Source organism: Papaver somniferum, chromosome 10 (genome assembly GCF_003573695.1).
Source record: "Papaver somniferum cultivar HN1 chromosome 10, ASM357369v1, whole genome shotgun sequence".
NCBI classification, from domain to species: Eukaryota; Viridiplantae; Streptophyta; class Magnoliopsida; order Ranunculales; family Papaveraceae; genus Papaver; species Papaver somniferum.
In genome coordinates this window covers 14,801,196-14,823,508 of record NC_039367.1, presented here as the reverse complement: position 1 = coordinate 14,823,508, position 22,313 = coordinate 14,801,196, and the positions used below count along the sequence as shown (strand labels likewise).

The 22,313-nt window shown below is 36.7% G+C and overlaps 5 protein-coding genes across 8 annotated transcripts; 2 read left to right on the top strand and 3 right to left on the bottom strand.

Moving 5' to 3' along the window:
- The first annotated feature begins 811 nt into the window (after window positions 1-811).
- Window positions 812-5,077, top strand: LOC113317549 (DNA polymerase lambda-like). The gene is made up of 14 exons (XM_026565685.1): window positions 812-1,013; window positions 1,388-1,525; window positions 1,817-2,125; window positions 2,213-2,291; window positions 2,390-2,520; window positions 2,700-2,762; window positions 2,880-3,059; window positions 3,169-3,222; window positions 3,348-3,436; window positions 3,618-3,708; window positions 4,126-4,206; window positions 4,436-4,503; window positions 4,638-4,722; window positions 4,834-5,077. The coding sequence occupies exons 1-14, from the start codon at window positions 876-878 to the stop codon at window positions 4,930-4,932; spliced, it is 1,605 nt and encodes a 534-aa protein (XP_026421470.1). The 5' UTR covers window positions 812-875; the 3' UTR covers window positions 4,933-5,077.
- A 517-nt stretch (window positions 5,078-5,594) lies between these two features.
- On the top strand, window positions 5,595-7,377 carry LOC113317550 (protein PLASTID REDOX INSENSITIVE 2, chloroplastic-like). Of its 2 annotated transcripts, XM_026565687.1 has the most exons (4): window positions 5,595-6,049; window positions 6,140-6,235; window positions 6,570-6,747; window positions 7,325-7,377. In XM_026565687.1, exons 1-4 carry the CDS (start codon window positions 5,771-5,773, stop codon window positions 7,333-7,335), a joined length of 564 nt encoding a protein of 187 aa, XP_026421472.1. In that variant the 5' UTR covers window positions 5,595-5,770; the 3' UTR covers window positions 7,336-7,377. The 2 variants fall into 2 exon arrangements, with proteins under 2 accessions (XP_026421472.1, XP_026421471.1); XM_026565686.1 differs by lacking the exon at window positions 7,325-7,377 and having other exon boundaries at window positions 6,570-7,167.
- A 2,287-nt stretch (window positions 7,378-9,664) lies between these two features.
- On the bottom strand, window positions 9,665-11,997 carry LOC113318120 (uncharacterized protein YuxK-like). The gene is made up of 3 exons (XM_026566246.1): window positions 11,603-11,997; window positions 10,879-11,046; window positions 9,665-10,178 (listed from the first exon to the last, which is right to left on the bottom strand). The coding sequence occupies exons 1-3, from the start codon at window positions 11,862-11,864 to the stop codon at window positions 9,937-9,939; spliced, it is 672 nt and encodes a 223-aa protein (XP_026422031.1). The 5' UTR covers window positions 11,865-11,997; the 3' UTR covers window positions 9,665-9,936.
- Window positions 11,998-12,207: 210 nt separating this feature from the next.
- Window positions 12,208-14,434, bottom strand: LOC113318121. Its single transcript, XM_026566247.1, has 4 exons — window positions 14,056-14,434; window positions 13,778-13,831; window positions 13,314-13,373; window positions 12,208-12,528 (listed from the first exon to the last, which is right to left on the bottom strand). The coding sequence occupies exons 1-4, from the start codon at window positions 14,368-14,370 to the stop codon at window positions 12,400-12,402; spliced, it is 558 nt and encodes a 185-aa protein (XP_026422032.1). The 5' UTR covers window positions 14,371-14,434; the 3' UTR covers window positions 12,208-12,399.
- A 1,407-nt stretch (window positions 14,435-15,841) lies between these two features.
- Window positions 15,842-19,754, bottom strand: LOC113318118. 3 transcript variants are annotated; one of them, XM_026566243.1, is made up of 9 exons: window positions 19,314-19,754; window positions 18,873-19,031; window positions 18,321-18,365; window positions 18,139-18,213; window positions 17,968-18,060; window positions 17,721-17,864; window positions 16,507-16,614; window positions 16,307-16,358; window positions 15,842-16,220 (listed from the first exon to the last, which is right to left on the bottom strand). In XM_026566243.1, exons 1-9 carry the CDS (start codon window positions 19,656-19,658, stop codon window positions 16,192-16,194), a joined length of 1,050 nt encoding a protein of 349 aa, XP_026422028.1. In that variant the 5' UTR covers window positions 19,659-19,754; the 3' UTR covers window positions 15,842-16,191. The 3 variants fall into 3 exon arrangements, with proteins under 3 accessions (XP_026422028.1, XP_026422030.1, XP_026422029.1); XM_026566244.1 differs by having other exon boundaries at window positions 15,844-16,120; XM_026566245.1 differs by lacking the exon at window positions 18,321-18,365.
- Window positions 19,755-22,313: the final 2,559 nt, after the last annotated feature.

Sequence of the window (22,313 nt, the reverse complement as noted above, 5' to 3'; positions counted from 1 at the left end):
TAATCTGATATGCATCCGTAAATATGGATGCATACTGCATTATGCATCAATTTTTTTATGTACGCACTAAAATCAACCAAAACAATGGTTACATAACTTGTTATAGATGCATAACTTTGTTATCCAAATGCATAATTTGTTATGCAGTGGAGAAAATGGTTGCATAATTCGTTATGCGTCTGCAGAATGTGTTATGCATCTATTTTGGTGGCTGCATAATGATTATGCATCAAGTTTTCGAAAATTTTGCCTAAAATGATGATCACCTCCGATTTTTTCGTGAAAAACAAAAATTTGATATTCTTGTTTGTACTCGTTGCATAGCTCTCTTAAAAAGATTACCAACGATATAAAATTTGTAAAATTTAGATATGTTATATCCAAGTTACGTTGTCAATTATAGTCCTGATGCATAACTAGTCATGCGGATACATAACTAGTCATGCAGACATTTTTAATAATTTCATATAATTATGGATGTCACCGAAATAATTATGGGTGTCACGGTACCTAAAATTAATTATGCACCTGACAGTGAGAATATTAATTTTTTTGGGCCTGCGCCTAAGTTTCCCTTTTTTTTTAACACAGCCCATAGGATTTTTGTTTTGACACACAGCCCATTGAAATTAGTCTAATGTCTTTTGTTACGAACGGGGCGGTCGGCGGTGATTTGGATTGAGATACCGGCCTCATGGCCATCCCTACTGACACGTGGTCTATCACGTCCACGTAAGTCAAATTTGGAAAACACCATTTACATGTACTTTGGTTTCTCCTGCGCTCCCGCTTTTGCTGTGAAAGAGAAAAATCGCACATTAGAGACAAAGACGTTATCAGTGGCTGTTTTTCTAGAGACAGTTATTAGTTGATTAATGGCGCCAAAGAGAGCAACAACCCCAAAGAAGCGGCTAACTTCTGCAGTGGATCAAGAATCTGTTGGTGGTGGTGGTCTGTTCCATGGTTTGATCTTTTTCTTAGTCGACATTGGAGTTCAACCTCGAAGATTACAGGTCTGAGTCTCTCTTCTCATACTTTTTCATTAGTGGTATGCTCTATTCTCTTGAAAACCCATGTCCCCCTTTTTGATTTGATATTAGGTTACTGTAAATCTGGATTCTGTTTCTATTTTATTCTCCTTAACTCTCATTTCTGCAGTTTTTTAGCCTCAATTACATACTGCTGATTGGAATAATGAAATGACATTTGTTAGTTTTAGGAACAAATCCAAAGGCGCAAATGCTTGAATATTCTATTTTGCCTTCAAATTCCACTCTAGGTTTCAATAAAAAGATGAACATCTCAAGTGAGACGTCCAAGAAGAAATCTTTATTTTAGATTCTTACTTAACATCAGCAATGTACTAAAGATGTTCTTTTGCACACAGATTTGGAAGCAAAAGTTGGTGCAAATGGAAGGGACAGTTGAGGATCAATTTTCAAAGAGGGTCGCTCATATTTTAGCCATGAACTCGAAAGCCCTTCTTGAGAAAGTGTGTAAAGAAAGCTTGACTCACTTTAAAGGAGTGAGTTTCATATCATTCCTAAGCACTTTCTCTTATCATTTTAAGGTTTGCTATGTACCCATGTGTATACTCAGGGAAGTTGAACTTGTCGTATTAAACTATGATTTCAAATCGTGGATTTGTTTTCAGTTTTACATCAATATTTAGGTGCCTAGTTGATCTTTTGAACTCAGACCAAAAATTCCAATTGGCTGATACAGAGTGTGATGTTGCAAAGTAGGATTTGTTGATTTAAAGGAGCTGCTTTTTTTAAAATAATCCATGTTGATCAGGTTTACTTTGCGATTTCAGAGTGTGCTTCTTTACCAGTGGTTGGAGGAAAGCTTGAAATTAGGAGAAAAGGTCTCTGAAGAGTTGTACAGTCTAAAAACTGAAGCAGAAGGGGATAATGAATCACCTAAATCTATTGACCGTGTCACAAATAAGTCTGAAGGTAGCCAATCCGATGATAATGAATCACCACGTGATAAAAAGGCCAGACATTCGCCTGAGCATGCAAGTGTTTCACCAGCAGTTAGTAAAGAGAGTGACAGAGTGAAAACAAGAGATGGGGAAGATAATTTTGATGGAGACTCTTTTGAACGAAGCACCAATAAGGATGTAAGATTTGACTATCATTACTCAAATTTTGTATCTATAGCTTTTTGACAGTCTGACAAATACTTTTATTCAATAATTTAATTGCAGGTGTCACTGCCATATGCTCCTCCTGATTTAAACAGGAACATCACTGAGATTTTCGGAAAGCTTATCAACATCTATAGAGGTGTAAATGTGCTCTAGTTTAGCCCTATATGTAGATTCTAAACCTGTTCTACAGTTGTTCATTCAAGGATCTAACATGATATTGGTATCAATTAACAGCATTAGGAGAGGATCGTAGGTCATTTAGCTATTACAAGGCTATTCCGGTGATTGAAGAGTTGCCGTTTAAAATTGAAAGTGTGGACCAGGTTAAACACTTGCCTACAATTGGGAAATCAATGCAGGATCATGTAAGAGAATGTTCCCTTAGTCGGATTTAAATGCCATAACTTGTTATATTCATAATTCTGTTTTTTAATCTGTCTTTGTTGAGAGTTTATGCTCACAGAAGTGGGAGCAGTGTTGCATGCTTTCTTTCCACCAGGCAACTCAATATTTTCGGTACTGATTTATCATTTCATGCAAACAGATCCATGAGATTGTGACTACCGGAAAGCTATCAAAGCTGGAACATTTTGAGACCGATGAAAAGGTGTTTTACAGGTTCTTAGAAGGACTTTTCACTTCCACTGTAGCATTGTCGAATTCATTGGTTCATGTATCTGGTAGACCACTTTAAAATCTATTGTTTTTTTTCAAACCTGTAAAGGTAAGGACAATCAACCTGTTTGGGGAAGTTTGGGGTATTGGTCCAGCTACAGCTCTTAAACTGTATGAAAAAGGCCACCGCACGTTGAATGATTTGAAGAATGAGGACTCACTAACACATTCACAGAGGGTAGGCTTGGAGTATTTCGAAGATATCAAGAAAAGGATTCCGCGCAATGAGGTCTGATATAGATGTCTGTCTTAGAACTCGAAGGATTGTAGTATTATTGACTTCAAACTCATTATAGTCACATGACCTCTATTAAGTTTTATTTCTCCTTTGGTCATAGGTTCAAGATATGGAGCTTCTACTTCAGAAAGCTGGTGAAGAAGTTTTACCTGGGGTGAGAGAGACGATTGTTCCGTTCTCAAGTGTGATATTTTGTAGTGAGGAGCCTTTGATCACTATGTGTATTTGTTTCCTTGGTGACCGTCATGATTCCATTTTTTTATTGTCATGTTGTTGCAGGTAAGCGTTGTCTGCGGAGGATCATTTAGACGCGGTAAAGCTACTTGTGGGGACATGGACATTGTAATTACACACCCTGATGGGACAAGGTCAAGTTCGCTTCTTAAGAAAATGTTTTCCCTTACTTTGATATTTCTCTCGGCTTAAATCTGTCCATAATAATTACATTTTCCGCACTTAATCCCGTCTGTCTAGTTTCTCCCAGATTTTTGTGGTTCTGGTTGTCCTATTGGTTTAGTAAAGCTAACCCACTTTGTCCAATATCTGCAGTCATAAAGGTTTTCTTGCAAAATACGTGAAGCATCTGAAGGATCTAAACTTCTTAAGAGAAGATTTGATCTTCAGCACCCACAGCGAAGAGGTATTAGCATCTCTTATTTCGGCGTATGTTATGGTAAAGGTCAATCTGTTGCATATTTGACTGTAAAAAAAAAAAAAAAAAACTATAGGAAAACATATTCCTACCTGAAGAAAATATTACGTGTACACATGTCTATAGTTAAAGATGAAGTATGGTTCAAGATCTGACCGCGTCATATCATACCAAAGAATTATCTGTCAGTAGAATGAACCCTTGTGTGGCTGAATCTGAGATTTATGCATAATCCGACGATCAAAGACTTACAGTTTTCTCCGAACTTCGGATTTCATTGGATCGTATGCGAACAAACAGATGTACTTGTACCGCTGTGTTCTGCTCTCATGGATTTTATAAATTGGCTGTGCTAATCCCAATCTAATTGTGATTTTTTTTGTTTTTGTTTTGCAACTCATGCAGGGTACTGATTCAGGGGTCGATACATATTTTGGTCTTTGTACATATCCTGGTAGGGAGATGCGGCACAGGATAGACTTAAAGGTATCATATAGAATCTAACTTGTTGATTTTGCAAAATCAGATGGAATAGTGTACTAAAGTACTTTGAGATTCCATTAGCCTGGTACAGAGATGGACTTTGGGAAATCAAACAAATCCTCTTATCAATCTTTTATTATCCAGGTTAAACTCACATGGTTAGAATAACTGAATGGCAATATCTGGCAACTGAAATCATTCTCTGGAATGTATAACCATCATCTTTTTCTAGGTTTACCCGAGGGATATATATGCATTTGGACTAATAGCGTGGACAGGAAATGATGTTCTGAACAGGAGGTGGGTATAACTGTTCTCTTTTTTTTTTTCCTTCTGCCTACTGAATTTCAAAAACATGGTATCATGTTCGTGGGATGGGATGGGATGGGATGAGTTGTGCCTTTATACTGATGTTTTTCTCTGAATGGATTTAGGTTGAGGATTATTGCTGAATCCAAGGGCTACCGACTCGACGATACAGGGCTGTTTTTGGCTACTCAAGGTTCAGATGGGAAAAAGGTATAATTATAATGACAAGCATGTTTACTAAGCTCATTTCTTCCTTAGATGCATTTCCCCCTTCCTTCTCATGGTTGTCTTGTACCTCACTAGTTTTGAAAATAAATGCAGGGTGCACGAGCAACTAAAAGTTTGAGTCTCAATACAGAAAAGGAAGTGTTGGACTTCCTGGGCTTTCCTTGGCTTGAACCACATGAGAGGAATTTGTGATCTTGTGTCTGTAATAGTAGTCTGTTGGCTTTTCGGCTGTTGTTTTTTTGTACCAGTAGAAATGTAAAATGTACTTTGTATGTATATATTTGTTGTATGGTTCTGAAAAAAATATAATGTATATTTAAACTAGTTATTCAGGTCAGTTTGTGAAGGGAAAAAGCTAATGGTAGACCAAATTTCATGGTCCAATTGTGGACCAATGAAATCCAACCATCCAACAAAATTGTGCAGGCCCTATTAACACCTTTAAATCCCATCCCTATCAGATCCTGTGGTGGAGGAGAGGTAGACCAAAGTGGTCTTCCTCTAATGGTCCGCACCTAGGAAGGTCGTGAATGAAGCAAAGAGACAAGTTTGCTTCTTGTCATAACCTGGTACTCTTGTTCCAGTTTAGTCCTCTTATCGTCTGTTAAGTCTATTTCCACTTTTTTTTTCTTCCTCATTTTTCCCCTTTCTTCGGTTTAGGCGGTTTCTCTCTATAATAAGAAGGGAGAGAAGGGATATCATAATTGGGGTTTTGGTTTTACTTGTACTCCTGGAGAAGCATAAGCGCTTTTGGTTGGCAACCGGCTAGCAAAACATGGAACCCCAGCCCTTGCGGGAGCTGCCCCTTTTAAAGACTCTTTTTAAGTAAGCAGACTAGTAGAGGTTGAAAAAAAGACTAGCAGAGGTTGAACCTTGCCCATCTGGAAAACATTTTATCTTCCTCTTTCTATATAAGTTCAACATGGAATCTATTTACAATTCTATCTTTTACAGATAAGATAGAGAGAGATAGAGAGTGAGGGTTTTAGAGAGACATAAGAAAAATAGAGATTGAGGGTTTTAGTGAGAGATGGCAATGAGTAAAGCAGCAGCTTTTTCATCTGTTACTCCAATTACTTCAAATCAAAATTCAACTTCTTTAAACTCTTCACTATCATCAACATCTGTTTCCTTCTTTTCATCCATCTCTAAATCTTCTTCTTCCTCATCGTTTCCATTAACACTTAAAAGAACAACAACATCACCATCTCCTTCAGTTCTATTCTCATTTTTCTCTTCAAAGAATAAGCAGATTAATGGAGCTTCTGAGTACAAGTTTCCAGACCCCATACCTGAATTTGCAGAAGCTGTAAGTCTTCTCTGTCACTCTTTTTTCCTTCTTTACAGTGATTCCTTGATAACCCATTAAGAATTTTATGTTTTATGTTTTGGGTTTCAGGAAACTGAGAAATTTAGGGCTAATCTGATTAAGAAACTCTCAAAGAAGGATATCTATGGAGATTCTATTGAAGAAGTTGTTGGAATCTGTACTGAGGTATTATTCAATTCTCAGCGTGTTGTTTTCCTGTAACCAGGAATTAGTGAATTAGAAATACTGAGATAGGGTCAGTGCAGGGACTCAACTACTGACCTGAAGTATGAGACTCAGTCCCGGCAATTCCAAGTCGATTATAATGCTTAAATGTTAGCCTAGTAGAACATACCCATAATTTGGAGTCTGTACCTCTGATATCATACACAATTGCACAAGCTGTTTTGTATATGCAACACTAGAATTGTTCTGTTTGCAAAGTAATGAACTTTGTGGCTTATGAGCTCTGTGGTTAAAGGGCTCTCAATGTTCTTTGTTGTCATTTATATGCGAACAGATCTTCAATACTTTTTTACATACTGAGTATGGAGGTCCGGGCACACTTCTAGTCATCCCTTTTATCGATATGGCTGATACATTGACTGAAAGAGGACTTCCTGGTGCTCCACAAGCCGCACGCGCAGCACTTGTCTGGGCGCAAAAACATGTGGATAAGGACTGGAACAAGTGGACTGGTGAGGATGATGGTGATGATAACTAGTTGAAATATGTCTTCTTTAGCAGGATATTCATCTTCCAAATTTTGTAGTTCTGAGCTATATATGCTTCACAGTAGTTCAATCTTGTTTAGTTTTGTAGTTTTGGTTCTTCCCATGGTTAGAATATGATGAATGATCCATATCATGGAGAACATGCCGAATGAGCTCGTCAGGCTAGATTATGTTAACACTGTATGCATATAAAGGAGGCACTATTGATAAAATTTTGTCTTGTCAACTCATTTCAGTATAAATACAGGTAGGTACAATTACAATTTTCTATATGTTCAAACAAGTCTGTATAGCACAATCTTTAGAGTCGCCGTTTGTGATTACTGTGACATACAGCGGAACACAAAAAACAGCTGCATCCAAATGTGACCCAACACTTGTTCCTTGAGCCCTTGATGAGTGCTAAAAAGTGCATATTTCTATATATTTTTCTTGGCATTTAACTCATCTTTTGTGCATTAATTCTACATTTTATCCCATATTCTGTATTTTCATTGTTTTCAAGAATAAATATTTTTATTAATTAATTTTGTATTTTTAGGTACCAAATAAAGACTAGATGAGTTGCGGAGCCAAAAAGTGCAAAGACACGGGAGAAAGCCGGTGGAATCTCTAGCGGAAAAGAAGTGAAGAATGTGTTATGGAAGACTCAAGGATAAAAATGGGCTTAAAAAGGAAGAAATTCTTCTTAAAGAAGAAGTGGGCTCAAGATTACCTAAGCCCAAATCCAATTCTTAAGCCCAAATCCATATCCTAAACCCAAAATTCAATACCCAAACCCGTTTTCCTTCTTAACCGTAAGATTGGATCCATTCCATCATCCAACGGTCGCTGCGTCATCATGCATCAGATTTCGATGCACCTTACCAACACTACAGCACCTAACTCCATCTTGAGCCGTTAGTTTCGTTGTATTTTTGCATCCAACGGTCGCTCATAATCTGTCTCCATCTCGCCGTTAGATCCGTTTCAGAAGTTATCATCCCACGGATTCCCTTCACAAAACATCAAATTTGATGATCCCGTTTAACACCTAAGCAACCTAACCCTATTACCCGCACCAAACGCACCCTTCTGCCAAAACCCATCGAGCCATCTCCTTCTTCCCCTCTTCTGAAACAGCGACGCTGTCTCCATCACCACCATCTTCTCCCCCAAATCACTCCACCATCTTCTCCCCCCAAATCATTCAACCATCACCACTCGAGCCATCATCACTTAGACCTACTTTTCTAGCCACTTATTACATCACCTCCTACTCGTTTCATCTCACAGGAACCCTAGGTTAGGAGTTGATGAAATAGGTGAGGTTAGAGAATAAATCGAAGGCATGGGTAGTATCAGCAGACGACAAGGAAGCATGGGTGAGAGCTATCAATCGTTTTCAGAGATTAGGTAAGGATTTTTTGTAAAACCCTAATTTCACTGATTTGGGGATTTTAGTTTTCTTTTGGCTGTAACTATAAAAGGGTGTTAGGGTTGTAAAATTCGGCATCTCTGGACTAGCCAGTAGACATTTTGAAGAAATTTTCATTACAATTTCAAATTCAGTCCCTTTATCATAGTTGACAGTTGAATGTTATGTGTATGTTATTTGAATTATCTTGTATGATGAATGCTTGTGTATGTAATATGTTGAGCATGAGCTAAGTAGCATTAAGTTAAGGCTCAGTTGAAGCCTTATGCACTGTCAAATGACAAGTTGCTAGGATAGTTAACTCCTTGCCCTGTTTTGCTTGAGCAATGGGAAGAGGTTAATGCTCATAGTGCCTGTGATTGATTGTTCTGTCAAAAGACAGTCAATGCTAGGGGCAAACTAGTGAGCAAATTAGTTTTCCTCACATTCTAGATGTATGCATAGGATTTTCAACTCAACCTAGAAATATGTTGTTTGATTAGGACACAAGGTGGATACTAAGCCTTAGCTTAGCCACAATCCCTTTTACAGTCACTTAAATTCAGTTCTGTTTTGCTTCCTGTTCAGTTTATCTCCTTACCTGTTTTGCTTGCTTAATTCCTTGCAATTTGTAGCTGTTGTGCACTGAAATCAGTGCACAAACTCCCCCTGCCCTTGGCTTACAGCCTTGGTTCCCTGCTTTTTTTATTTTATATCCTCTGCCATTTAATCTTTGCTGTTTTGCCATCTTGTGTTAACTGCTTTGGTTTGTTAACTGTTTTGGTTCTTTGCATCTGCCATATTACCTTGCCTTGCTCACTGCCATAGTGCTTTGCACCCATTGATAGCTTAGGATAATTTCTTGTATGCTCCCACTCACTGTGGACTGATCCCATTCTTACTTTCTATACTAAAACTTGACCTTGTATACTTGCAAGAGTTTTTGTGTGTTTTCCATTTTCACACCAGCCCTCTAGCTGCTGGCAATATTAAAAGAGTGCCTAGCCGGAAGTTATGGTTCTTTTGCCAACACCTAGGACCCATCCAGAAATCTTTCCTGCCTGCAGAACCCTGTAGTATTTATTTCTAGATCTTGCAGAGATTGGCAATTTTGTTCCTTCACAAACCAATCATGGCGGTGGTTGGCAATGTAGTCATAACAGCATCTGTCTCTGGGGAAGGGATAATCACCAGAACTTTTGAGGCTGAGTATGGTAATGGTATACAGGAAGCAATCAAATGCAGGTGTAAAACCATTTCACCCATTGAAATATCTATGACTTGAGCTATAAAGAAATCTACCTGTTTCCTACTATTTGAGGGGTTAGCCCATTAATATTCAGGTCAGCAAGCGGCATAAACAGTGAATGCGGGTCTGTATGATCAATTAACAGATAAGGGTGAGTTTTACTTCGCTCGTCCCCTTTACAGGAGGTCATTTTGTATCATGCAAGAAATTTCGAAAACAATCAATGAGATCATATATTGTTCCAACTCTTCAATTTATTTCAGTGTAAAATATAGTAAGGTTTTAGTAACAAATTTTATCTGTTAAAACGAGTTTCACGTATGAAGCATCTTTACTATTTTTTTCATCCCTCAGAAAGACTGAAAAAATATTAACATATTTTCAAAATGATCAGTACTACCACCTGCAAAATGTGTTACTCTGACCTACTCAAAACACAAAATCAGCTGCCTCCAAATATGACCCAACACCTCTTTAGCCCTTTAACTACACAACACTGACAGAATGCCTACTCTGACTGATCTTCGCGGTACTTCTCCCAACACCGATCCCAAATTTCTTTTCTGTCAACAAAACGCTGAAGTATTTCTGGATCCTGCAAAGCTTCGCAATCTTCTTCTTTCCCGAACCAATCATAGCGGTGTTTGGCAACATAATCATACACTGCATCTCTCACTGGAGCTGGAATAATCATCAGAGCTTTCAATGCTGAGTACGGCAATGGTAAATAAGACGCAACCCGCAATGCAGCTGCAAAACCATGTCAGGAAGTGATTAGAACTGGAGCTGTAAGAGACGCTCATTAACACATGTTGTAAGTGTGTGTGTGCATGTATCGTCCACCTCTTAAAGAATCGGAATAGCAGATAGGAGGTTTTGTATTTGCAAATGTAGACATAAGATGGCATTATAATAGAAGCAACTGAAGGTTTCAAGGTTCCTTGTTCATATGTTAGTATTGACTGGTAATACCACCATCAAATCTATGTTAGCGGTTTCGGAATATATGCTAGTTCTAACTCATCAGATCCACCAAGGCTATAACTAGAAGTGGCCAAAACAACTACACTTTTAAGGTTCACATGCACTACCTAGAACGTCTATCAGCAGACTCATACTAATCACACTGTGGAAATGCAAATATAATATTAACACTTAAATTCCCTTGTCAAATGTGAATAACACAAAAGATCAACAATCTAGCTTGACCGGACGCGAAGTCAAATTTGAACAGCTAAATTTGTATAACCAACTAAAAGTGTATGAAGGAAAATGAAGGTTTGAAACCACTAGCATCACTGCTTTCAATCTGATTTTAAAAGTTGTGACATCCTAAGCTTGAGTAGAAGAATACAATAAGCATCTGTGTAAGAAACTTAACAAGAAGGGACAGACATTGCTTAGAAGATAAAGAACAGTATGCAGGAAAACACTTATCACACCATCTTACCTGTGGAACCTTGGGAGAACGTATTTGGGCCTTCAACAAACAAGAACCGACGAAGAACACTTTCTCGATCAACACCACAGTAGTCCATGTACTGTTCAGCTACCTGAGACTGAAGGCAACAGAATTTGATCTGCTTAAACTTGTCAATCTTGATCAACCTCTTTATCCCTGTACCATCAGATCAGGTCCAGTATAACAAGATGCAGTATACCGTTGATTCCAATAAAACTTGCTAAGAACATATCCAAAAAATGTGAGTGAATGAACTTTGCCCTAAATATAATAAGGATTCCAGATGAAAGCCTAAACATGAATTTGGAGTTTAACCCCATTGTTTGATCAGAAAAAAATAGGGGAATTAGGGGTTTTAGAAACTAAGCTTGAAACCAATTTACAACTTAGAATCGCATAAAAACAACAGAACAAATAATGCTGACAGAATCTCAACAGTTCCCCATTTCACAAATTAGCATAGCAAAAAGGCTATGATTTCTAAAATGAAAACAGTTCAGAATGGTGGAAAAGTCAAAGCGCTGTCAAAATGCCCTAAATTGAATAAATTATTGGCAGTGAAAAATAATCCCTAAACATTATGATGATAAGCAAAACTATGAACAGACAAATGATCGAATATCTTGGTCACAGACAATGAAACGGATAACAATTTGAAAAATAGACAAACACCAGCATAAGAACACAGAGAGAATGAGAGAGATAGATGTACCATTGTGACAGAAACGGCAACCACCATCGTAGACAACAACACGAGGTTGAAGAAAACCAGCTTGCAATTCTGAAACTGCTTCATCTACTAAAACTCCATCAGAAACAGGAGCAACGCAATCATCTTTAGAAAATCCTCCTTTTCCAACAAAATCAGCTCTAGATGGTAAACTAGTAGAAGAAGAAGAAGAGAAACAACATCTCAAAGAAAACGAGGTCGAAGGAATTACTCTCTTTCTCAACATCATCATCAGCATCGCCATTTTCACAGCATCACAATGTTAGGGTTTCTCTATAGAGAATCTTCTAGAACAATTTATTTCTCTTTTTTTTCTTTCTTTCTTCTTTTCCTCTCTCGAAAGATTTCTTGTTTGCTTTTTTCAAAACAGAAAATGAGTCTCCAGTACTGGTGAAGGAGGAGCCGAGGAGGTCAGAACTCAGAAGTACAGGGACAAAAATCTAGGCTGCCGCTACAGAATAATACTCTACACTCTACACAATACACATACAACCGTATTTTGTTTTCAAGTGGGTTTTTTTTCCGTTTCTTTGAACGTATCTCAACCTTATGTCGGTGATTTCTTTATGTTTCGGAAAAAAACTGTATTTTGTAACATTTGTCACATGTAACTTCAAAGAGTTTAAAGTAACGGTATTATCCGGAATGTCAGCCGGAAGAAGAAAAAGTTAGCTGCAGACCTGGCAATACACAAAATGTTCATACAAACTTCTAGGGTTGAAAGTTCGGGATAAAAAGAATTTCAAAAAGGTACATAAACTAGGACATTGTACAAAATTCTATTCAACATTATCTTCTTCATCCTTGAAGCTCAAATTCAGAGTTTGTAACTTGAATCCAGATCCTTGAATGACTTCTACTAAGTTTGAAGCTACTCCTGTAGCTTGAACTGTTGTCTGCTTTGATAACTGCATGAGAAAAAACAAATCAAAGTTAACATTCACTAATAAGCGAGTCTTACTTAATGCTAGCAAGTTTTCTGTTTTGTAAATACACGAGCGGTTAATCATTAAGGACAGAACATGTAATCAGCAAGAATGGCGGTAGCTCATGGCCTGAGCATGTTATATTTGTCACCAAGGCATTTCAACTATTGACAAATGTATTCCTTAAGACATGAGTAGTGGGCCTAGTGGCTTGTGTAGGAGAGAGCTCTATATTTTGTTCGTGTTTTTTTCAAGCAGTTTCCAACTTTGTACCTATGGCTATAATTTCCAGCTACGAACTGAATAAGATACTTGTTTAATGAGCCATGGACCATAGTTATGAACCTGAATTCATGTTATAACGCACAAATAGTAGTGACATCATTGTACCTTTGACATCAGTTATGACCGCATCCTGAAAAAAATTAAATACATTACCTCGATATTGCAAATTTTGAGCCTATATGCTTCCATCTTATTCAAATATTATCTCAACATGATTTCTACACTTCTAATGTCATTCTCCTTTCCTAAGTTTGACGATTAAGTCTGTCATGAGTCATGACATTGTACCCCGAACAACAAAGAAATCGACACATTACGGAAGTATACTGAAGAGAATATTCCTGGTTAAGAAATACCCATATGCTTCGAGTATATGATCTCCTTCGACATAGCTATATGTCAGAGGGAAATATAGCATGCCAATACCAAACAGATAAAGAATTTAATTTTGTTTATCCAACAAGTAAGTTTACAAAATATACCTCAACACTTGCAATGCTCTCAACAATCCGAACTTGCAAATCACTGACACCCTCTACTTCCTGAAAAACAAACAGAATTATCAACTGCCAAAGTTAAACTAGACGGGCATATGTTCAACCCTGTCTAAGAATTCCTCTAGGGAATGCAAGTAGAAAGTGGTCGGCGTCACACATAAACAGCACATAGGCATGCCAAAACATAAATATAGACGAATATATTAGAGAGTGCACTTGTATTCCATACTCAAAATTGCATGAAAACTTCAATTTGTATTCCAAGTCTTTACTATGCCCACCAGTCTCCATCCTATAATCAACGACATTTTACTACTCGAACCTTTCCCCAAACTACCAACACCCTTCCTAACCTTTTATTTTGTTTGAGAAATTATAGTCCTAGAAATGAACAGAGCTACCCACCACAAAGATACAAGAAATACAGTGTAAGATGAGATTTTACATACCTCTAAAGCACTAATCACCTTTGGGACATCTGCTTCACTCATTGTCCCTTCAGCCTACATTTTCAAGACAAAAAAAATTAAGAACTAAACAGAAGAATGACAAATTACAGGAAGACAAAAAACTGAATGGGCACAAATTCAAATAACTAATAGACATGTTAGGGCTTATTCACAAAATCACTCATTTCCGGGACGGAATTGGCTCATTTATGTAATTAATGAAGCATTATACAAGGTAAAACTAACATACTATTAATTAGGGATTTGAGGGAAGCTACCTGAAAGAACATGGTGAGCAAATCAGAAGGAGAGACAGGAACAGAAACGGGAGAAGCTTCTTCTACTGTAGTAGAAGCAGTTTCTGGCTCAGTCTCTGAAACTAGGGTTTCTTCTTCTACAGCTCTTATCCTTGTGGTGCTACTATGAGCACCAATTGATTTCGTAGTTGGGAAATATTGAAAGGTAAGACTTGCAGCAGCAACCCCATTTCTTCTTCGAAAACCAAGAAATGGAACTGATGAAGAAGAAGGAAGAGAATATCCGAGAGGATTGGTTCTGCAAATAGAAGAATGTAGTGTAGAAACTGCTGCCATTATCGCTCTTCTCTGGAGAAAAATAACAAGGAAACGGATTATCCCTTCCTCCTATCTGTTCTATTCTATCTGATGGTAATGTTTTATCTTCCTCCCTATCCACAGAGGGTAGAGTAAGAGAGACTTACTGCAGTTAAAGTAGGTAATATCCAAGGGCGCACTCGCACGTCTTGGGTAATTTTGGGTCTCGATAGTTACCACCGATTGAGATTGTTTTGGGGTTCGTCTACTACCATGGTAGCACCAAATTTCCTCTAATTTGCCACAACTAACTCACTCTGTAGCCTAGTTAGTAAGTTCGCGAATGATTCGCGAATCATTCGCGAATTTTTCCGTATCACGAATTTTACCGTTTTATTCGCGTACATTTGCAACTCCGAACCCAAGTCGCGTATTATGTGGCATTTCCGGATTATTCGCGAACCGTTCACGAATTTTACGTATTCCGAATGATACGTCCGCTTAATTCGCCATAAATTCTTTAGCTTTTACTTTCCAAAGACTCCATTTTTTGGGCTTTACTGCCTTCCGAGCATACACGACCGAATATTAGACGTGTTGTAATTTTTATGAAACAAAAACGACTGAAGAGATTTGAAGGTGAAGGTGAGAGAGATCTCAAACTCACTAACCAAGCATCTAAACCACCATACGATGTCCTCTTGGATAACTAATGTTGTATATATTATTAATATCATCATATTAAGTTTATTTTTTCTTTAAATAACTCACACATATGCATAAAAATTGGTCTATGACCTTATAAATACAAATTATTTGTTATATATAGATACCGAATTTTCAGAGCCGAACTCACATTTATAAATCGAATTATACACGTACTTATGCCGTTCCGAATTACTGACGAATCACGTCCCGTTGATCGAATTTTGGACCGAATCTGGATTTTACAAAACCGTATAATACTCGTACGTTTGCCGTTCCGTACGTTTGCCGAATCCCAAATTGCTAACTAGGCTCTGTAGTACGCCAGCAAAAAAAAAAAAAAATGAACTTTGAAGCAGTGTCGAAATTCCCGTAGGATTTGTTCATAAAGTAAACCCCTTGGAGAAGTCGGCAAGCAAGCCGAATGATTCCATTTGAAACTACAAATGGACCATTTCCAAGGCATGTTCCGTTAAGTGACCGTAAGGCTTCATCTTTCCAATCTCTATTTCAAAGTCCTGAGGTGGCAACTTGTAAGATCAGATCAAGAGCCATGGAGATGCTTTTCACTATAAAGAAATTAATAATGTACGGAATTGATTGAAATTTCAGTGGAAGTTAAGAGCGAAAACAAAGATAAGGGTTTGCCAGAACTGTTGTACATTTCTTCAAATTCCTGGATAAAATGGCAACTCACTGTCTTAATTGGCCTGCAAAACTAGGTTCGGAGGCCACCAGATATATGCCTAAAGAATTACTATCTTACCAACTCTCTGCCCGGTGAATCACTTCATGACATCAAGAATATGAGGAAAATATTAACTTACATAAACTGTGCCTTTTTAAATGGGAAACTGTACCAATTAACCGCTCACTATCATATGATACCTATGAGAAACAATTTCTTTTCTTTTTTCATGTACAGTATATAAACCTTTAAAATCCTGGAATCAGCTACCAAAATGTACGCAAGTTGAATCAGGTTTCCTTAGCCAAAGGGGTAGTGGTGTCTTGAGCTCGATCATAATTTGGTATCGTCCTGCTCGTGAATTATTGGACTAATCTGTCATAAGGCTGCCAAAAACTGAGCCAAACAACAGTGGCACAATGTCAGCGATCTTTCAAAAAGAGCAGCATCACAGGATTCAAGTTTGATTACTGGCAATCCTCCTCAATTTGACCCTCTGGACAAGAACAAAAACATTATTACGTATTTTTGCAAATCAGACTAAATTGATGATAAGCCTTTAACTGCGTTAAGTTTTCTAACCTGCTAGGAGAACAGCCAAGTTGGCTTCAGCATCAGCTGCAGAGTTGAGATCCTAAACATGGGTTCAGAAAAATATTAGAAACTAAAGTTACGTGCAAACCTTTTGAGTTGGCATCTTGCTATTATTCCCACTAGATAACTAATTGAGTTACTCCTATAATTATTTGACTCACATTGGAAGAAGTTGTTTTGTCACATACCCTTAAAACATGGAGGATCTTGAAGGAATCAAACTGCTCTTTAAGTTCCTTGGCCTCCTTGCACAAGATTTTCATGTTCTCACTCTTTGTTTTCCAAATACCCTGTACCTGTTCCAGTAAAGCATACTCGATCCTTAAAAGCGAAACACTTTATGCAAGGAATGATCATTAATTAAATCTCAGTCGAAACTACAAAAAATGCAAGTTTGTTCTCCCTTGAATAAGCTGTATTAAACTATTGGAATTCTCATATAAAATTGGATGTCTTCAAAGGTGAGAAGTGAGTTCATAATAGAAAATAGTGGAATGATAGGAAAAGAAATTTGATTAGGAAGCAACAACACAACGCAAGACTATGTAACTAGGTCGAAAGATAGATAGGTATGACGGGAGGGATGTGTGAGGGAGAGATCTGCCGCCAACCCCCCACACCTGAAGAGTAAAGAAAAGTTAATACAAGTAAATAACTTCACGCCTCACACTAAGTTAAGTGATTGGAGTGATGTAAGAGAAAGCATCAGACATTTTCTCGAGAATGCACACAGTTTAGCCGTAAAAATTCCTCAACGAAACTGACGACCAACAACAGTGCTACATCGATTACGTTTACCATTAAACAGTCTTCTATAGCATACTCTTGGGGACATAAAAAAATTATATTATACAGAGGCTATCACTATAGGGGGTTTGACTAGAAAAAGTGCAAGGTCTAAATTTTGTCCAATCAACAAGCCATGAACATAAAAACAACAACCATGGGTAAGTTTTCAATTTATCATAAAGGTTAATGTTAAAATGTAAAGGTCTATATTTTGTCAATGTAACACCAATTATTACTATATGGAGGTAAATTCCTTTAAGGAAATACCTAAAAAAAGTCAGTTAATATTAAAATGTAAAGGTTATTAGTTATTACTATTTGAAACTGGCATAGGTTGGGGCTTGAATTTTTTATTATAATAGAGAGGTTGTTACTATCTGGAGTATATGATAAACAGTTTTTACTGTACATCAGATGCTTTCAATTTTTATCTCCTCAACCCATGAACCATCTCTTAGTGATAAGTAATGTTAAATACACATACTGAGGTCAAAAGATACTTTTAAGAAACATAAAAATTGCAGTTTACAATAACTGGCATGCTAATAACTGATATATACTACACAGTAAATAGATAAATGTTTAACCACCCACAGGGAAAGGAATAACGAACCTGCATACATATGAGTTTGGAGTCCCCTCGTACAGAAACTCGCTTGAAACCTTTCTTAAGGGCGTACTTCACCCCTAAAAGCATTGCTCGATATTCAGCCACATTGTTGGTTGCGATACCAACACCTTCCCGCAGTCGACAGAGCTTTATAGAGACACAGAGTTAGAGAGCTATTCTTTGCAAAAACAAAAGGACAGCAGCAGTACATTGTTAATTTCCAATGTAAAAGTTTCCAAGTGAGATATACCACACGCCCATCTTCAGATCGAATTATTGCTCCAGCACCAGCTGGTCCAGGATTTCCTTTTGCAGCACCATCGAAATCCACAAAACAAGAACCCTGCTTATAAAAAAAAAAAGTCAATCACATGCTGTAAAACTGCTCCAGAAACACAAAATAGCACTTACAAAAACTAACTTGTTGCTCTTCTGTACTAGGTTGTTTGCTTATCTTGCTAGGACCTGCTATCTGAATGGTTGAGCCATTTATATCCTGCAAAGAACAGATAAAAGTAGAAAATAAATTAAAGCTTCTGACGGCTAGAGTGCCAGATATAGAAACCCTGAAACCAACAAACTTGTTTTTGGCCTTCAACTTACATCAATACTGCTTGGTGGCAAAGACTTGTCTGATATAGGTGGTTGCTGAAACAAAATTAGATGAATTTTTATAACAAGAAGGCAATCTGTGTTCTATAAATCAGAAATGTTTGTATCTTCTGGTATAGTTGTATTTCCAGGATGATAGTTAAGATGATAAATTGAGCATCGAAATAAAACAATTCACACCAACATCATACACCAAGTATGGTTCCACATGCCCCTTTAGCACCGTCAAAGAACATACCAATTAGAAACAGGATTAAGTAGTTCAAAAACAGAATGGATATAGATGAAACAAAGATCTCAGCAACATCTTTCTTCAAGAGCATTTACATGTCACCCATCTGAAGCTTACAATTTAGATATTACTGGACCACTAAGCTAGGCATAGACGATCTTTAAGAAATTGTAATTTTCATTAAATGCATAAAAATGTAATTTTCGTTAAATGCATAATATGTCTTCCCATTTATAAAGATGTGTTTTCATCAAATATAAGATCCTAAAAGCTGAGATGGCAAAACAAAAAGCGAAAGTCAGTTTAAGTACCTCAAATGGACAAGGCACCAGCTTCTCAAACAGATCTTCCTTCACATCCACAGCACTGAGTGTATAGACTGCATTTCGGAGACCGCGAGAACAAAGATATTCCTCAGTCTCCTTAGGTAAAGAATACCCTTTAAATACGCTAACAGACGGATCACACACCTATCACAATCACACAGAAATTAGCAGCTTCATACAGAAACAAAGGCGTAACTGCCTACCAGTTACAAGAGCATCCACATTAAATTCAAAACAAACCACAATTTGAGACACTACTTGATCATTGGTTCCATTGTTATCTAATAAGCTATATATACACTAACTGTGTTGGGATACCAACAATCCTAACAAACTGCTAAACTAAAGAATCAAAATGCAGGATCATAAAACAAGCAAGGAGCTCTAAACCATTACAAATGCATAGGAACTGAATGAGAGAATTACCGAACCAACTTGAGCTTGGCAATCAATTAAACTCTTGTAAACACCAACAACATCTCCCTTTCGAACAACATAAAAAGCTTCTTTCTCCACTACTACTGCTTCAGGACCTAACTTCTTAGATTTTCGGGAAGATGATTTTCGCACAGCTGAAGAGTAATATTGAACACCAAATCTCATAAACATATTATCTAAACTAGTAGTTTTAATGCAAGCATACTTTACCCTTGTTATCCAAGATGAAGAAGAATTGGAAAACCCTAGTAAAGGGTTCCTCGTTATAGTCTTCGAAAACACGGCAGCCGAAGAGGCTTGTAAGAATGAGTTCATCATAGTGATTCCCCTCATTACAGTATAGTCATATAATTGGCGATTTCGGGTAAAATTTTAAAATGAGGTTTCACCGAGGGTTTAAGCTTATAAAAGCCCTAGTTTGAAAAAAATTTAAATTGGATGAAGAGATTAATAGAAATTATCATTTGAGTTGTAACGCTGAGCTGGTTAGCAATTCGGCGATTTTCCCGAATGATTCGCAACTATTCGGTCACGAAACGCAATTTTTGTGGGCTGGGAGTATTCGCAGATTTTACAAATTATTACAAAATTCCTAGATATTGCACATTTATTATAGCTTATTCTCTATATAATATCAGAGTTTTTTAAGCCGTTTTCATTCATGGGAGTTTTAGTTTTTGGTTGATTCTTGCCCCACAATTTTTTTTAGTAATAAAATATTGAAATTAAACTAATATTCTGGCCCCAGCATTTTCTAAAAATAAAATAACTAAATTTTGAAAAATCTTCTTGTCTTGGATAACAAAATCTTGAAAATCTCAAAACATAGCAAGAATATATCAATCCATGATTTCATCATGATAATCAACAAAATAAAAAACAACATCCACGATTTCATCATGATAAATCGAATGATCATCACGTGCTGAGAAAATAACGTCAAATGTCTGGTGTCCGTTTACATTCTTAAAAAATGTAATTTCTCCTAATTACATCCCCAAACTATCAATTAAATCGGGAAAAAAACGAATTTAAAAAAAAAAACTGATTAAAACGCTCATGAATCTCTTTTCCGCAAAACCTGATCAGCCCGGTCATGAATCTCTTTTCCGCAAATTTTTTATGGTGGTCCTACACAACAGTTGGATTTTTGTTAGTATTTTGTATGAATGACTTGGAACCAAGATTATGATTTGAATGGAGCTAATACAAAACAAACAATGGAGCTAATACAAAATAAAATTTAAAAATTATGATTTTTTTTAGTATTTTGCAAAGACTATGATTTGCAAAGATTATTTTTCTTAATTTTTTTCTATAATTAAAAATAAAAATAAAAAGAGGAAAAAATATCTTTAGATATTATTTTCCTTATTGATTTTATTTATTTGTTTTTTTTCTATAATTAAAAAAAAATGAGAAGATATCTTTAGATATTATTTTTCTTATTGATAATATATAATTTCATGGTTACAAACTTAATGCGGCTATTTTGTATGAGATGCCTTAATTGAGATTTTTTTACTATTTCCTCATTCTATATAACTGTAAAATTTGACCTGATGCTTTCTATATAAAATGCTGCAACAAGGATGAAATCTCATCGTTCTCCCGATAATTTTTTTTTACACGGTTAGGGTATATTATTTTCACTTTTCTTCACTTTTTAGATTTTTTTTTCTTGCGATTTAAGTTTCTTCTGATCTATTTTTATTATTTGCTGCGCAGGTACCCCCATTCCCTCTATCGTGCACGTGTTGTCGTTGCTGTGACCAAGGTCAAGCAATATCAAGGTATATATATAAACTCATTCTACAAATATGGATATGATCAAATATGGATATGATCAAATCGTGAATAGTTTACCGGTTACTAACACGATTTTGGTTTTCAGTGATTTTTCTATTAGTTTTTCTTAGTAACGAAGACGATTATTATCAATAATAAATTCTTTTTGGTTTCAGTTGTGTAACAACTTATACACAGATTTAATACGAAATTTTTCGTTAGTATATATAAAGGAGGATTTGGAGGTGTATACAGGTTCTGAAGATTTAAGTAATAGTCATCAAGTTTATGTTGTCGATATCCATCACGAAGAAGAAAGTCGATAGTTGTCCCTTCTTTTTGTCCCCTAACTCTTCACAAATTATAAAAACTTGGAATCAATTTTTCATGAGATTTTTTATAATAATGGTTTGTTATCTTAACTTATGGTGTTTAGGCTTTTGGGTGAAAATCCGGTCGATGACAGTGATATAAAGTTGGGATCTTAAAGAAGACAAGTACTTCGTGGGTGAGGGGGAAATCATTTCCATGGAAAGAACAAGAACAAGAGGACTGCTACCCATGGTGATGAATACATGGAGACACCAAGGTATCACCTACATTTTGTTAAGAGATTCGCCCACAACAAAATTAAGTGATCAAATAGAGCTGCGGACTTTTTAGCGTTGAGGCAGAAGAAGCAAAAAATGGCTCGGTTGTACTGATGAGGTGATAAGGTAATTGTTTTAGTTACACTACATGTTTATGTTTAATGATTGATATACAACTTCATTTCTGTTTTTTGCCAGTACCATGTGAACTAATTATAGTAGGGATTCCAGATCGCAGGAGCAGAATCACTTATAGTCCGTTGTGTCTTTTGTTGACAAAATTATGGAAGTGAATCAGCCATTTTTGGAAATATTTCAAGAAGAAAATTTTCTTCAGAATTTATTTACAAATACGAGGTATTTTATCTTTCTCTTTGTTAGGGAAAAATAGGCCCGGTCACATCCACTAGATTTGATGTACTGAGAAATGTTCCCTCCAGGTAATTTTGATGTTTCAAGAGATCGAAGGGGTAGAAATCTGCCCTTTTGGCATACACGTTCAAGAATTTTGCTGAGTGAGTCAGCACCCAAACTAGCATGCTGTGTATATTTTTTATCAGCTGGATTCTGCCAAATACATCAAAGTTCAAACCTGAAATAAGAACAGCCA

Bases quoted from the DNA above. Each gene is read 5' to 3' on its own strand.
- LOC113318118 (XM_026566243.1), bottom strand. From the start codon at position 19,658: ATGAGGGGAATCACTATGATGAACTCATTCTTACAAGCCTCTTCGGCT. The intron at 19,032-19,313 runs GTAATTCTCTCA...TGATTGTGATAG, and splicing joins GCCAAGCTCAAGTTGGTTCG to GTGTGTGATCCGTCTGTTAG. The intron at 18,366-18,872 runs GTACTTAAACTG...ATTTTGTTTCAG, and splicing joins TGGTGCCTTGTCCATTTGAG to CAACCACCTATATCAGACAA.
- LOC113317549 (XM_026565685.1), top strand. From the start codon at position 876: ATGGCGCCAAAGAGAGCAACAACCCCAAAGAAGCGGCTAACTTCTGCA. The intron at 1,014-1,387 runs GTCTGAGTCTCT...TTTTGCACACAG, and splicing joins TTCAACCTCGAAGATTACAG to ATTTGGAAGCAAAAGTTGGT. The intron at 2,292-2,389 runs GTGTAAATGTGC...ATCAATTAACAG, and splicing joins GCTTATCAACATCTATAGAG to CATTAGGAGAGGATCGTAGG.
- LOC113317550 (XM_026565686.1), top strand. From the start codon at position 5,771: ATGGCAATGAGTAAAGCAGCAGCTTTTTCATCTGTTACTCCAATTACT. The intron at 6,050-6,139 runs GTAAGTCTTCTC...TTTGGGTTTCAG, and splicing joins TACCTGAATTTGCAGAAGCT to GAAACTGAGAAATTTAGGGC. The intron at 6,236-6,569 runs GTATTATTCAAT...ATATGCGAACAG, and splicing joins TTGTTGGAATCTGTACTGAG to ATCTTCAATACTTTTTTACA.
- LOC113318121 (XM_026566247.1), bottom strand. From the start codon at position 14,370: ATGGCAGCAGTTTCTACACTACATTCTTCTATTTGCAGAACCAATCCT. The intron at 13,374-13,777 runs GTATGTAAAATC...TTTGTTTTTCAG, and splicing joins AGGTGATTAGTGCTTTAGAG to GAAGTAGAGGGTGTCAGTGA. The intron at 12,529-13,313 runs GTATATTTTGTA...TTTCTCATGCAG, and splicing joins AGAGCATTGCAAGTGTTGAG to TTATCAAAGCAGACAACAGT.
- LOC113318120 (XM_026566246.1), bottom strand. From the start codon at position 11,864: ATGGCGATGCTGATGATGATGTTGAGAAAGAGAGTAATTCCTTCGACC. The intron at 11,047-11,602 runs GTACATCTATCT...CTGATGGTACAG, and splicing joins TTGCCGTTTCTGTCACAATG to GGATAAAGAGGTTGATCAAG. The intron at 10,179-10,878 runs GTAAGATGGTGT...ATGGTTTTGCAG, and splicing joins GTTCTCCCAAGGTTCCACAG to CTGCATTGCGGGTTGCGTCT.